The following is an 18,472-nucleotide window of genomic DNA, read 5'->3' as shown; positions in this document are numbered from 1 at the left end:
AGCCAGTCACTCCCAAGACTGTGTCACCTAGGCTCAGGGCTGTCACATCGACCCTCCTTCGGGACAAGAAGCCCAGAGAGGGAAAGTACCCAGCCCCAATCACACAACTAAGAGTCACCCGCAGGAACTGAATTCAGGTGTGCCCACTCTGTCCCCTCTGTTGCACTGCCTCTCAAGAAGAAAGCCTGTCACGTCAGGCAGGAAAGGGACTGCAACAAGGCTGAGATGAGGTGGCTGAGGCCCAGACAGAGGCGAGCTGCCCACAGCCCCACAGATGAGGGCCTGAGTCCTTCTGCGTCTGGCACCAGAGCCTCTCTCTCCTCTCTGTCTCACTGCTCCTTGTTGGCACGACCTTGTCAGCCTTCAGGCTTTACCTGGTCACCAACCTTGCCTTCTCTAACTGGAGAGAGGAGCTGTGACCTCCAACATCCCTGCTCTCCGCTAGTTATATCACTCCGGGGCTTCTCCAACTGACTTTACCATGCCCCTGAGTTGGGTATCTTCTCCCCTCTGTCTCCCCACTGCTTTATGCCTTCCTACTGTGTGTTGCCTTCCCCCAGTAGACTGTAAGCTCCTTGAGGGCAGGGGCTGTCTGTCTGTCTTTGTACTGTATGCCCAGCCTTGGCACAGGGCCTGGAACATAGGAGGTGCTTAATAAATGTTTGCTGACTATTGGCTGTTGTAGACATAGATGTGGGTGCAGATGCAGGTGTAGATGTGAATATCATTGCCGAAGCAGAAACAAAGTGAAGTGGGCTCTGTCTAGAGGCGTTTGGTTCCTATACCCTTGGAGGTCTTCCAGAAGAAGCCAGGTGACCAGTTAGCAGGCATGGCCTGGATAAGAGATCCCTCTATTCTAGGTACAGATTGAACCAGGTGGGCCCGGAGGTCCCTTCCAGCTCTGAGATCCCATTAGACTGTGATTATTAAAGATTATACTTAATCCAAATGGACAAAGTGGCTGACTTCTAAGAACTTCTAGACAGGCCATTTTGCAACAAATTAGCTTAATTCCCTGCCCTGTGGAGAAGTGAGTGGACTGACTTCAAAGGAAACATGGAATCCTGTGCACTCTCTGACCCCAAATAAAGAGAAATGGGAAGCAGGGGTAAGAGGAGTGAGTGGGTCCCTGTGGAATGCCTGCATATAGCCTGGGGGATTTTCAAGGAAGCTTCTCCTCCACACTACCACCAACGTAAAAGGTGCGGGGGCCAGGAAAGAGGGCATCTGCTCTGGACCGTTCGCAGGTCATTAGGTGGAATACAGGAATTAGCATGGGGTGTGGAATCAGAAGTCACGTTCGAAGGAGTGCAGACCACCATAGCACACCACAGCCTGGCTACCGTCTAGCTGATCCCTCACAGCCAACCAGGGCCCCCTCTTGGCCTGGCCTGGCTAGAGAACCTCTGCAGAGGAGGATGGTCCTAGCACTCCCCAAGGGAGATGAACTGGTCCCGAGCATACACGGGAAGGTCCTGCATGTCCTAGAGCTGCCCTGCCTCCTCGGCCACCAGCATCATCCCAAAGTCTCGGCACACAGAAGGGGGAGGCGGGGCTGTGGTCTGGATGGAGCACTGGACCTAGAGTCGGAAGACCTGACTCAGATCCTCATGAGCTCTGTCACCTTGGACATCTCCCTGGAGATGACATTCGATTTGATGGCTCCTAAGGCCCTTACAGCTCTAAATCCATGACCATCTATCTCGGGACAGCTGAGACGCATGATAAAATCCTTATCGGGGGGAAACTTGTGGCCTCGAGGCCACAGGTGGCCCTCTAGGTCCTCAAGTGTGGCCCTCCGACTGAATCCAAACTTCACAGAACAAATCCCCTTCATAAAAGGATTTGTTTTGTACAACTTGAACTCTTAAACTGCTGCTGGGCTAGGTGTAGGAACGGGAGGAGGAGGGGGCTCTTTTATGAAGGGAATTTGTCCTGTGAAGTTTGGATTCAGTCAGAGGGCCACACTCGAGAACCTAGAAGGCCATGGGTTCCCCATCCCTGACTTAGATGGTCAGAATCCTAGCCAGCATCTCAGATACATGCTGCCCTATTAAAGGCACAAGTGGGGCCAACCAGTGCCCACTGTGCTTGGACTATGGGGGTCCAACCTAACTTGCACCCCAATCCCCAAAGCAAGGCCAAAGAATGTTAGGTTCCCCTGGGCTCCTGATGGGAAAATGTGTGTAATCAAACAAAAGCCATGGCATTGGGTCTCTCTCTACCTTGGAAACAGATCACAAACACAGGCTGTCCCCAAGATACAGGGCTCACAAAAGCTCATTTGTTAGTCAGTTCTTGGCACTTAGAATGCACTTTTCCATTGAAATGTTATTATACTTGGTGGCTGGGTTTCAAGCCAGGTCTCAAAAGCCCATTTGGCCCATAATGTGGCTGAACTATTCTATTATACTATTATTACAATGGACCCCAAATACCATTGAGAATATTCCATCTAAAGGGAAAATGTATCCTGAGCTTTATGACTAAGAGCCCATCCCCTCCTCCAGAAGTCCCAGAAATGGGACCAGGGAACCCCCTCCTCCTCCAATTACTACAATGGGGCCACATTCCTCAAGCTCCAGAGGCAGCAGAAAGGGGTATCACTTAGGATCTAGGGAAGGGGGCTCAAGCCTCCCCAACTGCAGCTCTAATGGGACACCCTTGCCAGGACAGTCACTCCTACATGAGGAGTATGGGTAGGTCATGATTTCTGAATCAGAGATTGCCTAATCTGAGAGTGAAAGAAAAATAAGTCACATTTATGGCCTATGCCAACCCAATTAAACACAATATATGATCTATAAGCCTTGGATCATAACCTAAGTATGCATTTACTAGACAGGTAGAAGATGCCTAAAGACAGGGGAGGAAATTATTCAGAATAATGGGGAATCTACACTCAAATATATGTATGTATGTATGTATAAAAATATAATTTACAGAATTATAAAGACAATTTTAAATCATTTTGATGTTTCAAATTAGTGATGTTCCAAAGTTTTAATAATGTTTTTACAGTCCTTTGATGTTTATATTGTATAGTATATATAATATTGTATATGCTGTATATTATACATAAAATTGTACACATTGTATATAATGCATATATATTTTATGTACTTATACATATATGTGTGTGTTTTGTTTCACAGTGTTGTGTTTTGTTATGTTGTGTTGTATGTGCATGTATAAATGTAAACATTAAAGAACCATCAAACATCATCGAAGCCTTTGGAATATCCCTGCAATACCAAACGATGGAATGGTTCAAAACTGTCTTTACGATGAAGCGTCTTCAGCAATTCACCAATTAAAGCCTGGAGAAGGGCTAGTGACCCTCCTGAGAGTCCAGGGAGGCAGGGCCTATTGCCAAGAGCTTCTCCTCCATTTCCTTCCCTACAACCAATCTAGATCTCTCATGGATGACTCAGGATGTTTCTAGAGCACTTCCTGTGCACCCAGTGGCACAGGGCACTTCTCTCACTGCACCTGCTCATGGACTGTCTCTTCTGTTACCTAAGTCCCCCCTTGGAGCCCGGGAGCCAGGGGCAGGGTAGCGTTACTTCCATATCAGGTGCTTCTGACAGGCAGGCAGAGCCACTGGAGCCCCCAGCTTGCAGGACCCCCTGGGCCCACTCTTTCTCTTCTGTAATTTTCACCATTTCTTTTCCAAGCCAAATCCCCAACCATGGGGTCCTACCTGGGGCTCCCAGGTCAGATGGCCTACGCCCGGCTCTCCCAGGGTCCCTCGAGGCACTGCTGCCTTGGGCAGGGGCTGGGCCTGCCTCAAGTTTCTGCCAAAGGTTTTCAGAGCCCCTTTCCTTTCCGCCCAAAGCCCTCTGGGCTCCTGCCTTTCTGGTCCTCCTTCCCCTCCATCCATGAGGCTGCCCCTATGACCACTGCTTCTGAGGAAAGGCTTATTGTATTTTATGTTATCAACAGGTTAGTTCACTATGGCCCTGGAGTTACTCAGCTGTGTGCATCTCTTAAGCCAGGTTTACCTCAACCAGACCAAGACCCCAAAGAGATCAAAGAAACAGCAAAGGACCCTCCGTACAAAACTTCTGGAGCAACTCTTGAGGGCAATCCTGGAAAGCAAGAGTCATCCTGCTAACCAAAGGACATCTAAGACAGTAACAGAATATGGCTGTGCCACAAGACGTGAAGACACGGCCAGTTTCAGCCCAAACTGGGAAAACCTCTCAGACGTGAATGCAGAGCCCAGGGAGCAGAACGAGGAAAACACTTATACAATGACATCCAGCCTGCGGAAGAACCGTCTGAGGAGCCCAACACACCAGAGAGCAGGCCCCTACGCCTCAAGAGGAGACCTCTCCTCACTGCCACTCGCCTAACGGGGAGGAACCTAAAATGCCAGAGACAATGTGGGGACTGGCCTTCCTGGATGAGGCACGTCTACGGCGAAGCTTTTGTTTTGTTTTGTTTTCTGGGTTGGTTGTTTTTACTTGTGTTTAACGGACAGGGAGAGTGGGAGGGACAGATTACAAATATACATAAAAACAAATAAATGTCTTTGAAAAACATAGGTTCATTTTACGGGAGCTACTGCTTGCCACGGAGGGAGCCAACAACCTGATGTGCCCGGCACGAGCGGCCTTTGCCAGCCCACAGTGGTGCCAGCCCGGCCAAGCCAGGGGCTCTGGGCATGGAGAATTCCCCTCATCTCCGAGGCAAGAACATGGCAACAGACTGTGAACATGGACTCATGACAGACAACGGGGCCAAGGAAAGAAATGTGAACTGCTTCAGTTGTGCTGCGTCTGGCTCCAGAAACACGAGAGAGCAAAATGGAGCAGGGATGTTTGAGGTACACAAACAAGTCTATGAAAACCAGCACTGAGACCAGACGGCCAGTCTCCCCTTAGCTCTACCGGAAGAAGCCAAGATCCCAAAGGACATTCTGGAAGAAGAGACTTACAGTTCTTGATGTCGCCCTGGAGTTGAAGGATTTGGGGAACAGGCATCGTGAGAATGATGATATCGAACAGCTCAGAGCCTCCCACTTCCTTGTGGACTTCCCACTTGTCATCTTTAAGGTAGATTTCAGTTACACGGTGCCCATATGAGACTTCCACCCCTGGAATACAAAGGAAACTGGGTTCAGATCTTCTGGGAGAGACAAAAGGACCGACTTTGAGATCAGCTCTCAGTACCCGCTGCCATGTGATCCAAAATAGGGGGTGTAGAGGGCAGAAGGGCACCTTTGTCCAGAAAGTTACAGGGATGGTACATGGTGTCACAGAAGGACGGGCACAGCAGGCATTCTCTTACTAAACTTATTTACCTGCATTCCTTCCCCAATTTTCAAGAAAAGATAAAGATGTACTTTCTTTCACATCACGGTGGTCACTGGATCCTAGATCTAGGCAGGGAAGACCCCCTTCAAGCCTCTGCAAGCTCATTCAGGATAATCTAAGAAAGCAAAGGACGCTTGACTTCCCAGGTGCAAGCGGAAAGAAATCACTGTCTACACATCTTCAGCTTGTGTCAGCAAACTGCAGGCAGCTCTTCCCTGGGGGACTCGAATTCCTTGATGCCTGGGGTTAAATAGCCATTCATCAGCCAGTAAGCATTTGAGCATTGGCTACATGTCAGCCACGGTGCCAGGCTGGGAAGACAAAGATAAAAGCGAGACAGTTTGTACCCTCAAAGAGCTTATAGCATTGGGGGAGAGAGCATGGGCACACATCAGGACACAGAAAATGAACACAGGGGCTTGATGAAGCCAAGGAGGGCACCAGCAGCTGGGCACCCAGGGTGGGGGCTTCCAGGACAAGGGAGAACTTGAGCATGAGGGGAGGTAAGAGAGCACTTGAGGACTAGGGCCAGCCAGGGCAAAGGCTTGGAGATGGTCAGCTACGTGTGAGGACGAGCAAAAAGGCCACTCGGGTTAACTCACAGAGGGTGTAAAGGAAAGATGGCTTCCCTCCTCCACAAAGAGACGCGACTCCTGGTACAGAGGAGGGATTTCATCTTTCTTTTCCCTGAATGAATGAAAATTGCTAAGAGATGATAGAACAGAAGCTGCTGGCCTCAAATCTGGTGAGCACAGTCACTACATACATAATTCATGTTCCCTCTTTTTCATTTTCACAGTAAATGATCGGTCAAGAAGGATGGGGCAGCTAGGTGGCACAGTGAATAGAGCGCCAGGCCTGGAGTCAGGAAGACTCATCTTCCTGAATTCAAATCTGGCTTCATCGACACCGACTAGCTGTGTGACTCTGGGCAAGTCACTTCACCCTGTTTGCCTCGGTTTCCTCATCTATAACATGAGCTGAAAGGAAATGGCAAACCACTCCAGCATCTCTGCCAAAACAGCCCCGAACGGGGTCATGAATGTCTAAAACAACTGAACAACATTTTTTAAGGAGTTGCTGAAGAAAATTTCCCAGAAGTAGCAAGATAAAAGGAGATGCTACATAACAATAAAATTCACTATGAATCCTCAGACAGAAATGGTCACTCACCTAGAAACACTGTCATCAAACTAGAAAGATTCAATGATTAAAAAGAATTTTCCAAACAACTAAAAGAAAAATATCACTCATCAAGGTAATCCAATTCAAATCCCTTTGGATTAAGTACTCACCATGAGAAAACACAAAACTCTGGAGCATAATTTTGAGAAAAGTTAAGAGAAACCAGACTTTACCCCATGATCTTCTACCACCTCAACTACAAATAATATTTGAAGATTTACGGTAAATGGTTTTTTTTCAACATTTTCAATTCCCCATAAAATTCCTAAGCATTTTCATATTAAAAAAGAAAAATACAGTCAAAGTAGTTTATATGGAAATCAGTCCAGGAACAAACCTCGAGGTAGTTCCTAAAGAAACCACGCAAATGGGGATTTTCAATAAGCCTACAGTTGGTAGCTGTCCACTAACACTACCTTTAAAATCTTAACCACTGAGTCATCAGAAATGGATTCCATGTCACTATGACACAAGGCTAGCAAAACAGAGACCATCTGGTCCAACCCTCTTCATTTACAGAGGAGAAAATTGAGGTGCCTGGAGGAGGCAAAGGTAGAGTCTGAGGCCAAGTCCCCCGACTTCCCATCTAATCCATCTTTCCACTGGACCAGGGTCATGAGGTTGCATGTTGCTGCCTGTCCACGTTGACTTTATTCCCATTGTGAAGGGGATGGCTCTTCCCCAGTAGAAGGCAAGCTCCTTACAGGCAGAGGCTGTTTTGTTGATGTCTCTGGGTCCTGCTGAGTAAGTGAATGGGCCCTTCACAGAGATCAGTACTGAGAGAGAAACAAATGGCTTCTCCTCTGTCCTCTGAACTTCCCTGGGCTGTCCAGCGCAGCGATCACCGCCACAGACTTCACGGAATGATGCTGATTTACTCAGTAATTGAGAGGCCAATCTCTTAAGGAAAAACCTGGAGCCCACCTAATTCTTTTTTTAAAAAAAATCTTTGCTTTCTGGACAGAAACAGGCATAGGCTGGTAGAACAAGAAAGAGCGAGACATCCGAGCGCATGTGTGCGTGTGTGTGTAGTGTTGTGTGTATATGCTCATCTCTGTGCTCGTGTATGCACATGTGGAAATAGGGGGAAAGTACTGTTCTTGACCATTATTAGCAAAGGGCCCTGGAATCGGACCTACTGGAAGAGGAGCTGCAGTATTTTGGGAGTCCGATAATCTATATCCAGGGCTTGGGAGAACCAGAATCTGTACCTGGAGACCATCTGTTCCTAACCAGAAACAGTAAGCATCTACACAGCCAGGGGCTCATAGGATCATAAATTTAGACATTGGAGGTCATCTAATACAAAGCCCTCATTTTACAGATAAAGAAACTGAGTCTAGAGGAAGAGAGAGAAGGCAAGCTACCATACCACCCACTACCTCACATCAGATCCCAGTGGAGACAGCCCAGAACCCTGCACCCGAGAGCCCTGGGAATATCACAGCCTCCCAGACCATGACTTCTTCTGGCCTGATTGCCCTAGCAATCATCAAGGGAGGCAACTCTTGTAAGGAAGGGATATGATATCTTCCCCCCCCAACTGATAACCAGTAACTGCCATGACAGGCAGGCAGTCCAAGAGCATACTCCCCTTTTCTCCTTTCCCCCCACCAGCGCTGTTTCTGGCTCAGCCCTCACAAACATCACCTAGGAGATGTATGAGATCTTACTGTGGACACCACTGCAGGTCCTATGGCTCTCCCTGCTCTCCCTCTTCCACTTTGGCAGCCGTAGTTAACTCAAGACCAAGAAAAAAACAGTGCTCACCACCAAAGGCCTTGGCCTTCTCACATGACTCAACATCAGAAACAGATGAGTTTTATCAATGGAAGTGAAACTAACGAAGGTTCATTACCATCTGTTTGGCTGCACCACCCAACGGACCCCAAGGGTCTTTCCATCTGACCTGCAGCTGAAACCTCTTATATGTTGTGTCTCCCTTTTTCAAAAGGCTCTTAAATCTGGAGTCTGTGAATTTTTAAAACTATTTTTGTAACAATTTCAATATAATTGGTTTCTTTTGTAATCCTAAAAAAAAACTCTTTCATTTTTCCAATTACCTGTAAAAAACAATTTTAAACATTCATTTTTTTTTTCAGTTTTGAGTTCTAAATTCTATCCCTCCCTCCAGGAGACGGCAAGGAACCCGATATACCACCTGATTCTTTTAAATAATGTTTCACGATGGAAGAGATGCCTTGAGGTGCCACGAAGTTGCAGTCCCCTTCTTTCACTACCATTCCTTCAATAAGAGAGGTGAGTGGCTTCAAAACACCTTGGGTTAGGAGCTCATCATAAAAACTGGAATGAAAAAACAGAAAGGTCAGCCCAGGCACAGAGAGGCATAAAGCGGCTCAACCCTCCGGACCTGCCAGCGCTCCTGGTTTCTGCTAGGAGATGGTGCACTCCTCCCGGGCACCTCCCGTATCTAGGGGTTAATTCACAGCTGGGACTGGCAGAGGGAATGCCCAGCAGAGATCAGCAGTCTCTGCGCCAGCTCCCCTTTCCCAAGCGCATTCACAGATGGGAAATTTAAAACACCCCCTTCTAGACTTCTTTATCACACGCCTCAAAGATAAGCCAAAAAGAACGGGCCCAGCTGCACCCAGGAGCGGAAGTGGTGGGCGCTCAAAGCACCTGAGCACACACGGGGGTCTGCTACTGAATGTTTAACAACCGTCTCTCTGAAAACAAGCGTGCACCACCATTATCAATCAACTGCCATTCGAGGCTCCGGGGCTCACTCACCTCTGGTGCTGCCCGGCGTAATGGGGGGTGCGCGTCACGTACTGAGCCCCCAGGTCCGCCCTGCACTGGGGGTCACAGGGGCTCTGGACTGTGGTCATTCTTCCCCCTGGAGGGAAGGACGAGCAGACAAGGTTCAGAGGGCGGGAGATACAGAGGCGTCCGATGCTCTTTTAGCACAAAAGATTGGGGTTTGGAGCAAACCAGCATGAGGGGCTCTGGGGAAAGGGGGGAGCGGCTGCAATCCCGCTTCTGACACTTATTCCCCACGGTCTCCATTTTCTGGGCCTCAGTTTCCCCACCTATAAAATGGCGCAGCTTGGACTCGATGACCTCCAAGATCCCTTCCACAAAACCCAAGATACCAGTTACTACTTATGTGACGCGCCCCGCACCCCGGACTCAGTTTCCCCCAATGCACATCGAGGTCTGGGGCCCTAGTGTTGCACAAGCCCCGCCCCCAAAGCAGGAGCCAATGGGGACAGATGCTGCCGGCCGGTCCCAGGTCAGCATGTGCCCAGAAAAAGCTTCCTGAGGATGACGTCACGGGCCCAGCGGAATAAAAGCTGGGGAGGGTGTAAGAGAGGGGGCGGGGCCCGATGATCCGGGACCGCGGAGGCGGTGTCCCGACGCGCATGCGCATCCTCCCCCCTCCCTAGCTGGGCACGCGCCCTCTAAACGATGAGCTCATGGCTGCGCATGCGCTCAGAGCTCCGCGGGTGCTGGAGGAGGGAGCTCCGGGATGCAGACCTCACGCACACACCTGAGTCGCGCGCCTGCTCCCACACCGCCACGCTCACGGGACGTCCCCGCTTCAGCAGCGCCGCGCACAGGCCGCCCGTGAGCCCCGCGCCCACGACCAACACGCGAGCCATGGTGGCTCTGCCGAGCGCAAACCCGGCGCCTCGCCCCGCCCCCTGACCCCTAACCCCGTGGCGGCCTTCTCCCAGGGAGGTACGCGCCTGCGTACCTGGGGCGTGGTAGGCCAACTGAGGCCCCAAGTGGGAAGAAAGTTGGGGGGGCTCCGAGCCGAGTCCCCTAGCCCCACCCCAAACTGCATGTAGCCAGACGCGTGCTCCTGTGCTTGAGGAGGCAATCAGAGCCCCTGCCCTCAGAGAACTTCCAGTGTAACGTGCTCATAGGTGCACCTCTTGTAGGTGCAGGAAACTGAGGCGCAGAGAGGTAGGAGGGGCAGGATTGGAACCCAGGACCTCGTCCAGGCCCCGCCTTTTCCAAGGCCCCCGCCCAACCGTCCGCCTTTACACGAGTCTTCAGCTTCCTGTGCCTGAGCCCCTTGGGATGCAGATCTGAACCTTGTGAAGCGCCTGCTGAATACCACATCTGCCCTGGATCAGCGCGAAAAGGTTAAGCCCCGGCTGTGTGCAGATACGACCGGCTCAGACCTTTGGGGTCCCCGGGCACCTCCTTCAGCCCTGGGTCAGATAAACTGGGGCCCTGAGTTCTCGTGGCCGCAGCAACGGCTTACCTCTGGGAACGAACCTGGCCAAATTTAGCCCAACATTTATTAATGGCCTGCTGTATGCTACGGCCCCGGGTAAGGGAAGAAGGGAGCCACCCCTGCTCGCACGGACGTGGAGCCTGTCCAGCTCTGTTGGACCTGTCAGAGCTGGGACAGCGATCACCTCCTCGGAGGCGCCAATAGGAGGCGTTTATAGAGGACTTTGGTGGAGGTTGGCAGTTTTTAAGACTCAGAATTGTCTCTGTTACATTCCACAGCAAGGAAGGTAACAGCCGGTGTCTGGGCCTTTTCTGTGGTTAGTTGGGGAAAAACAGACTCCCCCAAAAAAGCTACTCCTGATAAAAATACCTGGAATGGAACTGCCCAACCCCACTCCACTCCACTCCTCAAAAAAGGTTCTCATAGTTTTCAGTCACTAACCTTAAAAAAGGCCACTAAGGATTTATTTATTCATTCATTCATTCATGCAACAAATATTTGAGTCCCAGCAATATGCTGGGGATGCTTACCCCATCTGTACAAACCCATAAGATGGGAGAGTGAAGGGAATTTAAACCAATTCAACAACCATTTGTTAAGTACCTCTTTGATGCAAGACGCCTCATTTTACAAAAACAAGCTGCAGAGGTGAAGTGATGTGCCCGAAGTCACACAGGTGCTTGATAGCAGAACAGGAATTAGAATTCAGGTGGTGTCTTTTTTTTTTCCCATAGGGCTCCGTGACCTCCCTCACCTGGGCTGCTTGGCATCATGAGCATTAAATGGTGAAGTGTTGACGAGTAGAAAACTTCCCTACAAAGGTAAGCTCTTGAATGATGACTTGCTCATGAATCGTCCCAGGCAATGTGCTGCATCAAAGGAGTGCCCACCACATGTTTTTCCATCAGAACGCCTGCAGTTAGTGGGGGCAAAATCAGTGTTTTGGATTGCAGTGACGGTGTTTTTGCTGTTGTCATCTGAGCCCACTTTATTTCGAAGAAATGGGATGAAGTGTCTACTTATCATCATCCTTAACTGAGGCCCAAAGTTGAGGGGGAGAGGTGAGGACAAAGGAACAGATAGTCTGGCAAGAATCAGAGCAGGGTTGCCAGAAACTGGAGAGCTTTTCTTGTCCTGACCTTTGTCATTACAGGGATCCCCATGGACGTTAGTCAAACTGTCCAGTGCCCCGCTGTCAGGCTCCAAAGGGCGTCTTGTCAACTATCTACTGCAGTCATCACTGTCTTGAGTTACAAAGGGGTCCACTCTTCAAATCTTTGTGTCTTATACCCCACCTTACTGGCCATTCTCTCCTTCGTGGCATGCCATCAATCAAAACATTCTTCACAAGGGGTTATTCTCATTGTAGCAACCTCATGGACAAACAGTCCAGCGGGATGCTGGCACCAGCATTTCAGAATGTGTTTACTCGTTGGCTAGCTGGACAGGGATTTGCTCATCCCAGCAGTGGCAAACACTGCTCGTTCCAGCTCGGGTCTGTGGTCATTTGAACAGCAAGTTTCTTCCCAGAGGCAGCTGGGTAAAAGGTGGAATGCCCTGTGTCTACAGGCCTGTGTCTCACACTTTTCCACCTTGGAAATCCACCTTTGAGTCCTGCATCACTATTGCCCAGTAAGTCCTTTAACAAGTTTAGCTCTGCAGAGACAGTGTCACTGATAGCCTTGTGCCTCCCCAGTGTCCCTCTGCCTGGGGGATGGTTAGATAGCCTCACTGCACATATAATCTTTCTACCTTACCTGTTTCATTTCTCTTACACTTCTGCCACCTCCTTTGGGGTTTTTTGGCAGCACACACACACACCCCATCAGGACAGGAGTTCTCCTGTCCCTGCCTCCTTTGTGGTGGCCACAGCAGTGACCTTCAGAATGCCCTTTGAAGGTGGCCTGGAATGGAGCAGGGTCAGGTTAGAGCAAACTTCTGTATTTACTGCTTTATTGGCCCATTTCCTTTAGGGCGGAACATAGCCAGTGTAGTGCAGACCCAGGAGGCCTCGCTCAGCTGGCGAGTAGAAAACTTAAGGTCTGATTGCTGCAGGTGCTATGGTGTACCTGGTGTATCCGCCATGTTATGGGTGGCAGCTGGGGAACTCGTCCATTTGAGAAAAGCAGAGTGGCCTTTGGGGAAGGCAAGAACACCTTGTAGGCACAGTTACCTTGCTGGCCTAATGCATTCAGCCCATGTGGATTGTACAGGTAGATTTTGGCAAGCATATGCCACTAGCTTTAAAAAGTGGACTCAGCAAGGACAAGGGCTCCAGGTGGGAATAGACATGTGGCAGGAAAAGGAGGAGGCTTCAGCAGGAGAAGGACAGTCTCTACCTCAGGGCTAAACCAGCCCTTGGAATGTGGCCAACACACTTGGGTCTCTATTAATTCTGCACTCCCCCACTGTCTGCCTTGCATTGGAAATGCTTCTCATTTCTAATCCTTTTCCTGATCCTAGATCTATACAGCTAACAGGAATGGAGGGAGGGGTGATTACAGATAGAATTATATGTTTGAGTTTCCATCTAGGATAAAGCTGTTTAATTTAGTAAAATTTAGCTCAAGTAAGAAAATACCTTTAGCAAGCTTTTCATTGTTAGCAATGAATCTCCAAAATGTTAACAAACAGAAGTATTTTCAGCTTGAGATGACATACAGAGAAAAGTGCCTTAACTAAGTCACAGAATTTCAGAGCTGGTTGGGACCTCAGCAGCCATCTAGGACATGCCATACTCCACATATCTCCCCTCATGGATGCTCCTCCTCCCAGATGGCCAGCCTCTGCCTGAGGACCTCGGAGAGGGGAAAAGTCCCTGTCCGCTTCTGGGCTGTTCTCAATGTTAGGAAGCCTGTCCCTCACCTCCAGCCTTCATTTCCTTCTTTACTGCTTCTGCCCAACTCTCTGAGGTCTGCTCTGGGGCCAGACCCTCCCTCTTCCACATGATGGCCCTTCAAATATGGGAAGATAGCTTTCATCCCCTCCCGCCCTGAGTCTTCTCTTCACCAAGATAACTGTGCCCATTTCCTTCAGCTCTTCCTTTATCTGGTATGAGCTTGAGGCCATTTGCCATCCTGTCTTTGTCCTTCCTAAAATGTGCTGCCCAGAACTGAGTGCCATACTCCATATGTGGTCTGACCAGAACCGTCCATGCCTTCTGTCTAGAAACTGCTCCTCTCTTTCTAAGCAGATCAAAAAGGACACACTGCAAATCCAATTGATGTCTTTAGGACTCCAGGTACAGTCTGCTACTGAAGCAGCTGGGGGCACAGGGCACAGAGCCCCAGGCCTGGAGTCAGGAAGCCCTGAGTTCAAATCCAGCCTCAGACACTGACTTAGCTGGGTGACCCTGGGCCAGTCTGTTCACTTTCATCAGCCTCAGTTTCCTCCGCTGTAAAAAGGGGACGATAATAGCATTTACTTTTGTTGTGAGGACAAAATGAGATAATATTTGTTTAAAAAAGTTCTTTTTAAGTGCTTAGCAAAGTGCCTGGCACATAGCAGACGCTTAACTCCCTATTCCCTGTCTCCTCCGTACCTACTCCCTATTATCATCTGTGTTTGTGCATAAACATCTTTTTCCTGCTGACACTAGTGCGTCATACTTCCCTACGATACCATAAGTAGCCTCCTCCTTAGAGGATCAAGAACCCTCATTTACACTATGGTATCAAATACTGCGGATCATCTCTGACCTTTGCCGTGTGTTGGCTATATTTGCTGAACTCTTTTTTTTCTTTTTTATTCTTTGTTATGAGGGATAGTTCTGGGGTGAGAGTGTGTGGATCTAATGGGAAGTGTAGGGGATAGAAATTAAATGAAATCAATACTTTTTAAAATAAATTTTGTTTTTTCCCAATTACATCTTAGAACAATTTTTAAAGCTCTGAGTTCCAAATTCTGTCCCTCACTCTGTCTCCCCCCTACCCTCCCTAAAATGGTAAGCAATCCAATATAAGTTATACCTGTGCAATTCATGTGAAATGTTTCCATATTAGGCATCTTGTACAAGAAGACTCAAACAAGAAAGAAAGAAACAAGGAAACAAAGAGAAAACTAGCGTGCTTCAATCTGTGTTCAAACAATACCAGTTCTCTAAAGGTGCATAGTATGCTTCATGATGAGTCCTTTTGGATTGTCTTGGATCATTGTATCACTGAGAATAGCTAAGTCATACACTGGTCTTCACTGAACAACGTGGCTGTTACTATGTATAATGTTCTGGTTCTGCTCACTTCACTTTGCATCAGTTCATGTAAGTCTTTTCAAGGTTTTTCTGAAATCCACCTGCTCGTCATTTCTTATAACACAGTGATATTCCATTATAGTCATATACATATCGTATACAACTTGTTCAGTCATTCCCAATTGATGGGCAGTCCCTCAGCTTCCGATTCTCTGCCACCACAAAAGGAGCTGCTATAAATATTTTTGTGCAAATAGATCCTTTTCTTTCCCTTTTTGAAATCAATAATTTTTAAAGATGCTAGTACTTATTACATCAACGAACATTTTATGGTCTGTCTTTCCTCCTTATCTGTGTCAGTCTTCTACCCTCCAGTCTCCCATAGGTTGGTATTCCTGCTTCTCTTCACATTATTTTTCTCTATTTTCTCCTTAAATTGCTTCTCCCTGTCTTTCTAGGAGAATTTCGTTCTCTGTGATAACCTGCAGAGTAGAGAGGCACTCCTCAAACCTTTTACTTTCTCCTTTGGTGCGTAGATCAACATGCACTTTGTCCAAAAATTGCAATTACCTGTCACTGGCAGTCAGTCAGTAAACATTTGTTAATCACCTGCTGTATTCCAGGTACTGTGCCAAGTCCCAGGAATACAAAGAAAGTCAAAAGACAGTCCTTGCCCTCCACCAGCTCACATCTAATGGGGGAGGCGACGTGCCTATGACTGTGTACGAGTAAGCTACATATGGGGTGGGTAGGAAATAATCAACAGAGAGAAGGCATAAGAATTAAGAGGGATTGGGGAAAGGTATCCACTGGAAAGTGGGATTTTAGCTGGAATTTGAATGAAGTCAGGGAAGCCAGGAGGGAGAGTCTTCCAAGCATGGGGGACAGCCAGGGTAAATGGTTGGAGCTGAGATATGGAGAATCTTGTTTGTGGAACATCAAAGATGCAGGTGTAACTGGATGGAAGAGTATGTGGTTTAAGAGCCTCGAAAGGTAGAGGGGGAGGGGAGGCCAGGTCACGAAGGGCTTTGGATGCCAAACAGAAGATTTTATCCTTGTTTGATCCTGCAGAAGATTGGCAGCCAGTGGAGTTTGAGTGGGAAGGTGATGTGGTCAGACTCGTGCTTAAGAAAGATCACCGTGACAACTGAGTAGAGAATGGACCAGATTGGAGAGAGACTTGAGATAGGTGGATCAACGAACAGGTTATGGTAATACTCTGAGGATTAGGTGATGAGGGCCTGAACTCATGGGGGTGGCAATACAGAGGAGAGAAAGGGACCTAGGTGAGAGATGTCACAAAGGTAAAATTGGCAGGCCTTGGCAACAGATTGGATGTGGGCATGAGAGAGAAGGAAGAGGACCCTGAGGGTGTGAGCCTGGTCAACAGGGAGGGTAGTGGTAAATTAGGGGGGGGGAGATAATGTGTTCTGTGTTGGGCATCTTGGGTTTGAGATGTTTAAGGGGTAGTTAGAGATGTAAGACTAGAGGTTAGGAAAGAGATCCGGACTGGATAATTAAAGTTGAGAATCATCAGTATAGAGAAACCAATCACATCCATGGGAGTTGGAGAGATCAACAGGTGAAATATGGAGAGGGAGGGGAAGGCCCAGGAGAGAGCTATGGGAAATGCCCACAATTAGTGGACTTGGCCTTTGCTTTTGTTTTAATAGTATTTCTTCCATCTCTGAATTTTTAAAGTTGCAGACCTACCATTCTCATTCAGATCATCCATTACTTTAGAAATGTTATCCGTCTGTTGTTAAATTATTTGTTCTCTTGTTTGTTAAAATTTTCTGATTTCTGTCCATACTGCCATTCCGATGTCTTCCTTTAGTTCTTTTTATTGATTGTCTTTAACAACTCTGGAGATTCGGGCGGTTGATCTACCATTCATAGAGGCAAAGATCACATTATTGTTGGTGAAGTATGTACTCCCACATCTAGGGTTTTCACACTGCTTTCTTTTACTCCATAGCATTAATTCATTGTATTGAAACTCCTTTTTCCATTCTGTACTCATCTCAGCCTTCCTTTCTTTCTAATGAGATTTCCCATGCGATGTATTATTGCCTTTCCCCTCTTTGCTTTTGTTACTATTTTTCTTTTACATAGGGGCCACATTCCTTATTGTTCGAGGAGATGAAAGAGAACCAGAATTGGAAATATCCTCTACATCATCTCTTTTACTGGAAGTCTCTCATATAGATTCAGTATGGGTATGGAGATAAGCATTTGGATGGCTAATCGTTGCTGTTCTCTCTGTTCCTGCTGGAGGCAAGAAGAAAAGGGAAAAGCCTTGTTGGTGAATTGTTTTGCCAATGTAAGACAGGATTGCCAAAGAGCAGTGAGGCTCAGCTGAACTTCTGTACCATGAATGGGTCAAATCAGTTCAGTTCCAGGTCTCTTTGGAGCAAGAGTAGAGAAATCCAAGAGTTGAAGTGACCCATAGATTAAGGATTTACAGGTCAGGAAGTACAGAAAGTCGGTAGGGTAAGGGGTTCTAGGCTGGTCTTTATTAAAACATGAAGGTGGCAAGCAAGGTAGGCAGGGCCGGACCTGGAGGCAGTTTGTCGGTCAGTGATCCTTCAAAGGAGGAGCGCTGGGCAAGGCTCTAACGCGAGTGTCTTCCTTCAAGGAGCTTACAGTTTGTCCGAAGAGACAGCATGGACACATGTCAGTGGATACGAGATGAACACAAGGCAATGGTGGGGTATGGGGAGTGGAGGTGAAGGAAGTAAACTGGGAGGAGCTGGTGTAGGAGGCTCTTGAACTGAACTCTTGAAGAGCAGTGAAGCTAGAGGGGAGGAGATAATTATAAAAATGGGGATGGGCAAGGGCTGAAAGCCAGAAGAGGGGTGATAAGTTAGTGCAGATTGAACAAGAAAGTGGCAGAAGTGGAAGGGTGAGTGACGGTGGTCAGAACAGAATGCCAGCATTCCAAATCTTGGTGTAGTTCTGAGAGATTGTGAGGTCCAAGGTGTGGCCATTCTGCCGTGTGTCTGATGTAGGATGTTACTGTAGGGAGGGAGGTCGAGGAACTGTGTGGTCAGGTTGTGAGAGGAGATGTCACCATGTGTATCAAAATCCCCGAGGATAATGGCTAGGGATGGGGTGGAGAGGAAGGACTTATGACAGGTACTAAAACCATTGAAAAAATTAGGAGAGTTCCCTAGAAGTCGATAAGTGACATGCCATGTATGAACCTGAACAAAGGAAAGTAATTGAGAGATGGTGGTAAAAGAACGACTTAGAAGGAAGAGTAGGGAGCTCAGACTATCCTCTCACCCCCTCTGTGTGTTTCTGTGAACCCAGAGGCGTGAGAGAAGTGTCTGCCAGTTGAGATGACTAGAGTGGATACTGTGTCCTCAGATTCCTGATAAATCAAGGAGGTAGAAGGAATGTTGGTTGGAAAGTTTAAGAGTATGACCACAGAACAGAGATTTCAAAGCACACAGTGAAATTTAAGAAGTCATAGGTAGACCTGGTGGAAGCAAGAAGAAAAGAATTAGGTGTAATTGAAATACGGTGAGGGTTTGGGAGGCACTGATACTTAACATCTTGCCCGCT

The 18,472-nt window shown here is 47.9% G+C and overlaps 2 protein-coding genes across 3 annotated transcripts in view; one reads left to right on the top strand and one right to left on the bottom strand.

Annotated features, from left to right (window-relative positions):
* The window catches only part of RNLS (renalase, FAD dependent amine oxidase), a 245,466-nt gene extending 235,337 nt beyond the window's left edge, over positions 1-10,129 (bottom strand). Inside the window, exons 1-4 of the mRNA XM_020974955.2 lie at positions 10,018-10,129; positions 9,258-9,363; positions 8,668-8,810; positions 4,943-5,101 (exon numbers count right to left, since the gene is read on the bottom strand). Coding sequence (XP_020830614.1) covers positions 4,943-5,101; positions 8,668-8,810; positions 9,258-9,363; positions 10,018-10,129 — 520 coding nt within the window. The remainder of the gene's footprint in view (positions 1-4,942; positions 5,102-8,667; positions 8,811-9,257; positions 9,364-10,017) is intronic.
* Positions 10,130-10,233: 104 nt separating this feature from the next.
* LOC110198973 (lysosomal acid lipase/cholesteryl ester hydrolase-like) overlaps positions 10,234-18,472 on the top strand; it is a 162,470-nt gene continuing 154,231 nt past the window's right edge. For both annotated transcript variants that reach the window (XR_013485143.1, XM_078150705.1), the window contains exons 1-2: positions 10,234-10,999; positions 11,448-11,534. The gene's annotated coding sequence lies outside the window, so the exon portion shown is untranslated. The remainder of the gene's footprint in view (positions 11,000-11,447; positions 11,535-18,472) is intronic.

Source organism: Phascolarctos cinereus, unplaced genomic scaffold, assembly GCF_003287225.1.
Source record: "Phascolarctos cinereus isolate Bilbo 61053 unplaced genomic scaffold, phaCin_HiC Scaffold_3;HRSCAF=262, whole genome shotgun sequence".
NCBI classification, from domain to species: domain Eukaryota; kingdom Metazoa; phylum Chordata; class Mammalia; order Diprotodontia; family Phascolarctidae; genus Phascolarctos; species Phascolarctos cinereus.
This window is presented reverse-complemented; position numbering and strand designations above follow the sequence as displayed.